Genomic DNA, 9,995 nt, shown 5'->3' on the forward strand with positions numbered 1-9,995 from the left:
CATGTGGAAAGGCACACTCCTGTCTATATAAGGTCCCACAGTTGAGAATGCATGTCAGAGCAAAAACCAAAGGAGAGTCACACACTCTAGGAGCTCAGATGCAAGAATGTAATATCCAACGTTTCTGCTTGGCTGTCGGAACGTTGGACATTACATTTTTGCATCTGAGCTCCTAGAGTGTGTGACTCTCCTTTATTTTCAAGTGTTCTACTCCGCTAGCCAGCACCTCGCCTAAATAGCTGTGCGTTTCTTTTTCTTCTAGAGCAAAAACCAAGCCATGAGAACGAAGGAATTGTCCGTACAGCTTCGAGACAGGATTGTTTCAAGACACAGATCTGGGGAAGAATACCCCCAAAAATTCTGCAGCATTGAAGGTCCCCAAGAACACAGAGGCCTTCATCATTCTAAAATAGAAGAAGTTTGGAACCACCAAGACTCTTCCTAGAGTTGGCTGCCAGGCCAAACTGAGCAATCGGGGTAGAAGGGCCTTGGTCAGGGAGGTTACCATGAGCCCGATGGTCACTCTGACAGAGTTTTAGAGTTCCTCTGTGGAGATCCATCTCTGCAGAACTCTATCAATCAGGCCTTTATGGTAGAGTGGCCAGATGGAAGCCACTCCTTAGTAAAACACACATGACAGCCCGCTTGGAGTTTGCCAAAAGGCACCTAAAGAACAAGATCGAACTCTTTGGCCTGAATGCCAAGTGTCACATCTGGAGGAAACCTGGCACCATCCCTACGGTGAAGCACGGTGGAGGCAGCTTCATACTGTGGGGATGTTTTTCAGCGGCAGGGACTGGGAGACTGGTCAGGATTGAGAGAAAGATGAACGGAGCAAAGTACAGAGTGATCCTTGATGAAAACCTACTCCAGAACGCTCAGGTCCTCAGACTGGGGCGAAGGTTCACCTTCCAACAAGACAACAACCCTAAGCACACAGCCAAGACAACGCAGGAGGGGCTTCGGGACAAGTATCTGAATGTCCTTGAGTGGCCCAGCCAGAACCCGATCGAACATCTTTGGAGAGACCTGAAAATAGCTGTGCAGCAACGCTCCCCATCCAACCTGACAGAGCTTGAGAAGATCTGCAGAGAAGAATGGGAGAAACTCCCCAAATACAGGTGTAGCGTTATACCTAAGAAGACTCAAGGCTGTAATCGCTGCCAAAGGTACTTCAACAAAGTACTGACTAAAAGGTTTCAATAATCATGTAAATGTGATATTTCTGGTCTTTATTTTTAATAAATTAACAACAATTTCTAAAAATCTGTTTTTGCTTTGTAATTATTGGGTATTTTGTGCAGATTGATGAGGGGAAAAAAACAATTTAATCCATTTTAGAATAAGGCTGTAACCTAACAAAATGTGGAATAAGTCAAGGGGTCTGAATACTTTCCGAAAGGCACTGTATTCTACTGTTGCTAACATCACATATTTATGTTAAAACTCTCAAATCCACTTGCCAGGTGACTGACTGAAACCTTCAATAATATCACATTTAGTTCAACACAAACAGACAGTTAACCAAACCTGTGCCACCTGACTCCAATGACATCAGAGAATCTGAAACAGTTCATCTGTGTTGTAAAAGATTGTGCTATATCTTTATAGTAAAACCCATGGTGCTACCAGTCAAGTCAAGTGACAGTAGTCTTTAAAAATAGTTGACTTTGACCCCCAACCCATAGCTTCAATAAACTTGTAAGTAGATCCTCTGACTGAAAAATTCCTGAAATACTTTGCATCACATTTATTTTTTACAAAACATTAAAAAGAACTTTAAAGATTTATTTAGATCAATATTCATTTTTTTTGTAAATATACATATATACACTATATATACAAAAGTATGTGGACACCCCTTCAAATTAGTGGATTGGGCTATTTCAGCCACACCCGTTGCTGTCAGGTGTATACAATCGATTACATAACCATGCAATGTCCATTGACAAACATTGGCAGTAGAATGGCCTTACTGAAGAGCTCAGTGGCCTTCAACGTGGCACTGTCATAAGATGCCACCTTTCCAACAAGTAATTTCTTCAAATTTCTGCCCTGCTAGAGCTTTCCCAGTCAACTGTAAGTGCTGCTACTGTGAAGTGGAAACGTCTAGGAGCAACAATGGCTCAGCCGCGAAGTGGTAGGCCACACAAGCTCACAGAACGGGACCGCCGAGTGCTGACGCGCATAGCAACACTCACTACCGAGTTCCAAACTGCCTCTGGAAGCAACGTCAGCACAAGAACTGTTTGTCGGGAGCTTCATGAAATGGGTTTCCATCCACAGACAAGCCTAAGATCCCCATGCACAATGCCAAGCGTCGGCTGAAGTGGTGTAAAGCTTGCCCCCATTCGACTCTGGAGTGGTGAATCACTCTTCACCATCTGGCAGTCTGACGGACGAATCTGGGTTTGGCGGATCCCAGGAGAACGCTACCTGCCCGAATGCATAGTGCCAACTCTAAAGTTTGGTGGAGGAGGAATAATGGTCTGGGGAAGTTTTTCATGGGTAGGACTAGGCCCCTTAGTTCAAGTGAAAGGAAATCTTAATGCTGCAGCATACAATGACATTCTAGAAGATTCTGTGCTTCCAACTTTGTGGCAACAGTTTTGGGGAGGCCCTTTCCTGTTTCAGCATGACAATGCCCCCATGCACGAAGTGAAGTCTATACAGAAATGTTTTGTCAAGATCGGTGGGGAAGAACTTGACTGGCCTGCACAGAGCCCTGACCTCAACCCCATCTAACACCTTTGGGATGAATTGGAACGCCGACTGTGAGCCAGGCTTAATTGCCCAACATCAGTGCCCAACCTCACTAATGCTTTTGTGGCTGAATGGAAGCAAGTCCCCACAGCAATGTTCCAACATCTAGTGGAAAGCTTTCCCAGAAGAGTGGAGGCTGTTATAGCAGCAAAGGGGGTACCAACTCCATATTAATGCCCATGATTTTGGAATGAAATGTTCGACAAGCAGGTGTCCACATACTTTTGGTCATGTAGTGTATCTATCTGTAGGCTGTGGCTGTTATGTTGCCAGTGATATAGGGTTGCTCTCAGATCTATGTTCTCTCTCTGTCCCGCCCACTCCGCCATTACTGACAGTGTCTGGGATCAATCACTGACTCTGTTATGAAGAGGAGAGTCAATCAAATGAGCTCCAGAGACATATTTGTCTCGTACCTACTAGAAAATCACTGTCCAATCACAACCAATACCCATCAGCGTGTCAGCATCAGGAGCGAGCAGACAGAAACATGGTACAGAGTGAAAGCAACCCTCCCTCAACTTTCCTCCTCTTCCTACTCCTCCATTTCTCTTTCCACTCTCGTGTCTCCTCTCCACTTCAGTCCCATCCCAGCCTCTCCATGACCATGCTGATCTTACAGAGGATCCAGCGGCGCAGCGGGCAGTAGTACTCGTAGTGGAACTGCTCAAACTCAGGTGTCTGCCTGATCTCGTGCAAAAACGACACGTCTATGTCCGACTCCAGCAGCAGCAGCAGCATCGGTACGGCAACCAGCAGCACCCCTATCACCATGGCGATGAGGCGGACCGCGCTCAGCACGCACGTGTTCACCCGCTCATTCCTCGTCAGGAGGCGGAGCCCGCTACCTAACATGCTCCTCCCCACCACACGTGCACGCTCAAAGGCACGGTCACGCACCCTCTCGGCCACCAGCTGGGCCTGGATGTCAGGGTCAGCATGTAGCTCTCTCAGCAGGCGAGCAGGGCTCTGGATGGGGCTCTGGAACAGCAGGTCAACCCCTCCCTGGCCGTCGTCCACCGGCGTGGGCAGCATGCTGGCACAGGGGTTGTACACCAACTCAGAGATGGTCAGGACTCCACTCGTCTCCTCTTCCTCCTCATCCTCTTCCTGCCCCTCTGCCTCCCCCCCAGCCCTGGTAGGGGCCTCCTCCTCCTTGTGCTGCCCCAGAGCAGAGCCCTCCAGCCACTCCAGCTCTCGTTCCGTGGGGGTGGTAGATGGCTTCAGGGGGGACAAGTGAACAGAGTCCTTCAGAGCCAGTAGTCCTGTAAAAAAAGAAAGAGCTGATATTCGCTTATTCTTATCCACTTATTTACCCTATTGAGTTCAGTGATAGGCTATCGAGTTTCATGTCAAAACCAATAGCTGATTGTAAAATAAATCTGGAGATTAACTGACTGGAGAATGTCGTCGTCCTACAGCTTGGCTCCTCTGAGCGACAAAATAGCTGTCATTGGGTGCCTCTGCTCTTTCAGCCACTCCCTGAGATCACTACGGTGTGTTTGTGCATCCTTGTGTGTGCTTCTGTATGTGTGTGTGTGTGCATGTGTATGTGTATGTGTGTGTGTGTGCCTCTGTATGTGTGTGTTTGTGCCTCTGTATGTGTGTGTGTGTGCATCTGTATGTGTGTGTGTGTGCATCTGTATGTGTGTGTGTGTGTGCCTCTGTATGTGTGTGTGTGTGCCTCTGCATGTGTGTGTGTGTGCCTTTGCATGTGTGTGTGTGTGTGCATCTGTATGTGTGTGTTTGTGCCTCTGTATGTGGGTGTGTGTGCCTCTGTATGTGTGTGTGTGTGCCTCTGTATGGGTGTGTGTGTGCCTCTGTATGTGTGTGTGTGTGCCTCTGTATGTGTGTGTGTGTGCATGTGTGTGTCTGTTTTAGAAAGTAATGGCAATAATAAGCTGACGGTAAAGAATATGTAAGAGGCTATTATCCACAAACTCCAACACTAGAACACAGAACAGACTCCAACACTAGAACACAGAACAGACTCCAACACTAGAACACAGAACAGACTCCAACACTAGAACACAGAACAGACTCCAACACTAGAACACAGAACAGACTCCAACACTAGAACACAGAAGAAACTCCAACACTAGAACACAGAACAGACTCCAACTAGAACACAGAACAGACTCCAACACTAGAACACAGAACAGACTCCAACACTAGAACACAGAAGAAACTCCAACACTAGAACACAGAACAGACTCCAACACTAGAACACAGAACAGACTCCAACACTAGAACACAGAACAGACTCCAACACTAGAACACAGAACAGACTCCAACACTAGAACACAGAACAAACTCCAACACTAGAACACAGAACAGACTCCAACACTAGAACACAGAACAGACTCCAACATTAGAACACAGAACAAACTCCAACACTAGAACACAGAACAGACTCCAACACTAGAACACAGAACAGACTCCAACACTAGAACACAGAACAGACTCCAACACTAGAACACAGAACAGACTCCAACACTAGTACACAGAACAGACTCCAACACTAGAACAGACCCCAACACTAGAACACAGATCAGACTCCAACACTAGAACAGACTCCAACACTAGAACACAGATCAGACTCCAACACTAGAACAGACTCCAACACTAGAACACAGAACAGACTCCAACACTAGAACACAGAACAGACTCCAACACAGAACAGACTCCAACACTAGAACAGACTCCAACACTAGAACACAGAACAGACTCCAACACTAGAACACAGAACAGACTCCAACACTAGAACACAGAACAGACTCCAACACTAGAACAGACCCCAACACTAGAACACAGATCAGACTCCAACACTAGAACAGACTCCAACACTAGAACACAGAACAGACTCCAACACTAGAACACAGAAAAGACTCCAACACTAGAACACAGAACAGACTCCAACACTAGAACACAGAACAGACTCCAACACTAGAACACAGAACAGACTCCAACACTAGAAGACAGAACAGACTCCAACACTAGAACACAGAACAGACTCCAACACTAAAACACAGAACAAACTCCAACACTAGAAGACAGAACAGACTCCAACACTAGAACACAGAACAGACTCCAACACTAGAACACAGAACAGACTCCAACACTAGAACACAGAACAGACTCCAACACTAGAACAGACCCCAACAATAGAACACAGATCAGACTCCAACACTAGAACAGACTCCAACACTAGAACACAGATCAGACTCCAACACTAGAACAGACTCCAACACTAGAACACAGAACAGACTCCAACACTAGAACACAGAACAGACTCCAACACTAGAACACAGAACAGACTCCAACACTAGAACACAGAACAGACTCCAACACAGAACAGACTCCAACACTAGAACACAGAACAGACTCCAACACTAGAACAGACTCCAACACTAGAACACAGAACAGACTCCAACACTAGAACACAGAACAGACTCCAACACTAGAACACAGAACAGACTCCAACACTAGAACACAGAACAAACTCCAACACTAGAACACAGAACAAACTCCAACACTAGAACACAGAACAGACTCCAACACTAGAACACAGAACAGACTCCAACACTAGAACACAGAACAGACTCCAACACTAGAACAAAGAACAGACTCCAACACTAGAACACAGAACAAACTCCAACACTAGAACACAGAACAGACTCCAACACTAGAACACAGAACAGACTCCAACACTAGAAGACAGAACAGACTCCAACACTAGAAGACAGAACAGACTCCAACACTAGAACACAGAAAAACTCCAACACTAGAACACAGAACAGACTCCAACACTAGAACACAGAACAGACTCCAACACTAGAACACAGAACAAACTCCAACACTAGAACACAGAACAAACTCCAACACTAGAACACAGAACAGACTCCAACACTAGAACACAGAACAGACTCCAACACTAGAACACAGAACAGACTCCAACACTAGAACAAAGAACAGACTCCAACACTAGAACACAGAACAAACTCCAACACTAGAACACAGAACAGACTCCAACACTAGAACACAGAACAGACTCCAACACTAAAACACAGAACAAACTCCAACACTAGAAGACAGAACAGACTCCAACACTAGAACACAGAACAGACTCCAACACTAGTACACAGAACAGACTCCAACACTAGAACAGACCCCAACACTAGAACACAGATCAGACTCCAACACTAGAACAGACTCCAACACTAGAACACAGATCAGACTCCAACACTAGAACAGACTCCAACACTAGAACACAGAACAGACTCCAACACTAGAACAGACTCCAACACTAGAACACAGAACAGACTCCAACACTAGAACACAGAACAGACTCCAACACAGAACAGACTCCAACACTAGAACAGACTCCAACACTAGAACACAGAACAGACTCCAACACTAGAACACAGAACAGACTCCAACACTAGAACACAGAACAGACTCCAACACTAGAACACAGAACAGACTCCAACACTAGAACACAGAACAGACTCCAACACTAGAACACAGAACAGACTCCAACACTAGAACAGACCCCAACAATAGAACACAGATCAGACTCCAACACTAGAACAGACTCCAACACTAGAACACAGAACAGACTCCAACACTAGAACACAGAACAGACTCCAACACTAGAACACAGAACAGACTCCAACACTAGAAGACAGAACAGACTCCAACACTAGAACACAGAACAGACTCCAACACTAAAACACAGAACAAACTCCAACACTAGAACACAGAACAGACTCCAACACTAGAACACAGAACAGACTCCAACACTAGAACAGAACCCAACACTAGAACACAGATCAGACTCCAACACTAGAACAGACTCCAACACTAGAACACAGATCAGACTCCAACACTAGAACAGACTCCAACACTAGAACACAGAACAGACTCCAACACTAGAACACAGAACAGACTCCAACACTAGAACACAGAACAGAATCCAACACAAAACAGACTCCAACACTAGAACACAGAACAGACTCCAACACTAGAACAGACCCCAACACTAGAACACAGATCAGACTCCAACACTAGAACACAGAACAGACTCCAACACTAGAACACAGAACAGACTCCAACACTAGAACACAGAACAGACTCCAACACTAGAACACAGAACAGACTCCAACACTAGAAGACAGAACAGACTCCAACACTAGAACACAGAACAGACTCCAACACTAGAACACAGAACAGACTCCAACACTAGAACACAGAACAGACTCCAACACTAAAACACAGAACAAACTCCAACACTAGAACACAGAACAGACTCCAACACTAGAACAGACCCCAACACTAGAACACAGAACAGACTCCAACACTAGAACACAGAACAGACTCCAACACTAGAACACAGAACAGACTCCAACACAGAACAGACTCCAACACTAGAACACAGAACAGACTCCAACACTAGAACACAGATCAGACTCCAACACTAGAACACAGAACAGACTCCAACACTAGAACACAGAACAGACTCCAACACTAGAACACAGAACAGACTCCAACACTAGAACACAGAACAGACTCCAACACTAGAAGACAGAACAGACTCCAACACTAGAACACAGAACAGACTCCAACACTAAACACAGAACAAACTCCAACACTAGAAGACAGAACAGACTCCAACACTAGAACACAGAACAGACTCCAACACTAGAACACAGAACAGACTCCAACACAGAACAGACTCCAACACTAGAACACAGAACAGACTCCAACACTAGAACAGACCCCAACACTAGAACACAGATCAGACTCCAACACTAGAACAGACTCCAACACTAGAACACAGAACAGACTCCAACACTAGAACACAGAACAGACTCCAACACTAGAACACAGAACAGACTCCAACACTAGAAGACAGAACAGACTCCAACACTAGAACACAGAACAGACTCCAACACTAAAACACAGAACAGACTCCAACACTAGAAGACAGAACAGACTCCAACACTAGAACACAGAACAGACTCCAACACTAGAACACAGAACAGACTCCAACACTAGAACACAGAACAGACTCCAACACTAGAAACAGACAGACTCCAACACTAGAACACAGAACAGACTCCAACACTAGAACAGACTCCAACACTAGAACACAGATCAGACTCCAACACTAGAACAGACTCCAACACTAGAACACAGAACAGACTCCAACACTAGAACACAGAACAGACTCCAACACTAGAACACAGAACAGACTCCAACACTAGAACACAGAACAGACTCCAACACTAGACACAGAACAGACCCAACACTAGAACACAGATCAGACTCCAACACTAGAACAGACTCCAACACTAGAACACAGACAGACTCCAACACTAGAACACAGAACAGACTCCAACACTAGAACACAGAACAGACTCCAACACTAGAACACAGAACAGACTCCAACACTAGAACACAGAACAGACTCCAACACTAAAAACAGACTCCAACACTAGAACACAGAACAGACTCCAACACTAGAGAACAGACAGACTCCAACACTAGAACACAGAACAGACTCCAACACAGAACAGACTCCAACACTAGAACACAGAACAGACTCCAACACTAGAACACAGAACAGACTCCAACACTAGAACACAGAACAGACTCCAACACTAGAACACAGAACAGACTCCAACACTAGAACACAGAACAGACTCCAACACTAGAACACAGAACAGACTCCAACACTAGAACACAGAACAGACTCCAACACTAGAACACAGAACAGACTCCAACACTAGAACAGACAGACTCCAACACTAGAACACAGAACAGACTCCAACACTAGAACAGACCCCAACACTAGAACACAGATCAGCCTCCAACACAGAACAGACTCCAACACTAGAACACAGAACAGACTCCAACACTAGAACACAGAACAGACTCCAACACTAGAACACAGAACAGACTCCAACACTAGAAGACAGAACAGACTCCAACACTAGAACACAGAACAGACTCCAACACTAAAACACAGAACAAACTCCAACACTAGAAGGCAGAACAGACTCCAACACTAGAACACAGAACAGACTCCAACACTAGAACACAGAACAGACTCCAACACTAGAACACAGAACAGACTCCAACACTAGAACAGACCCCAACACTAGAACACAGATCAGACTCCAACACTAGAACAGAACAGACTCCAACACTAGAACACAGAACAGACTCCA

The 9,995-nt window shown here is 45.4% G+C and overlaps 1 protein-coding gene across 1 annotated transcript in view; it reads right to left on the minus strand.

The window, feature by feature from the left end:
- Window positions 1–2,926: 2,926 nt before the first annotated feature.
- The window catches only part of LOC112249402 (FERM domain-containing protein 3), a 65,264-nt gene continuing 58,195 nt past the window's right edge, over window positions 2,927–9,995 (minus strand). Inside the window, exon 14 of the mRNA XM_042321259.1 lies at window positions 2,927–4,028. Coding sequence (XP_042177193.1) covers window positions 3,343–4,028 — 686 coding nt within the window. The 3' untranslated portion in view covers window positions 2,927–3,342. The remainder of the gene's footprint in view (window positions 4,029–9,995) is intronic.

The sequence above is a fragment of the Oncorhynchus tshawytscha genome, linkage group LG04 (assembly GCF_018296145.1).
Source record: "Oncorhynchus tshawytscha isolate Ot180627B linkage group LG04, Otsh_v2.0, whole genome shotgun sequence".
Classification (NCBI taxonomy): domain Eukaryota; kingdom Metazoa; phylum Chordata; class Actinopteri; order Salmoniformes; family Salmonidae; genus Oncorhynchus; species Oncorhynchus tshawytscha.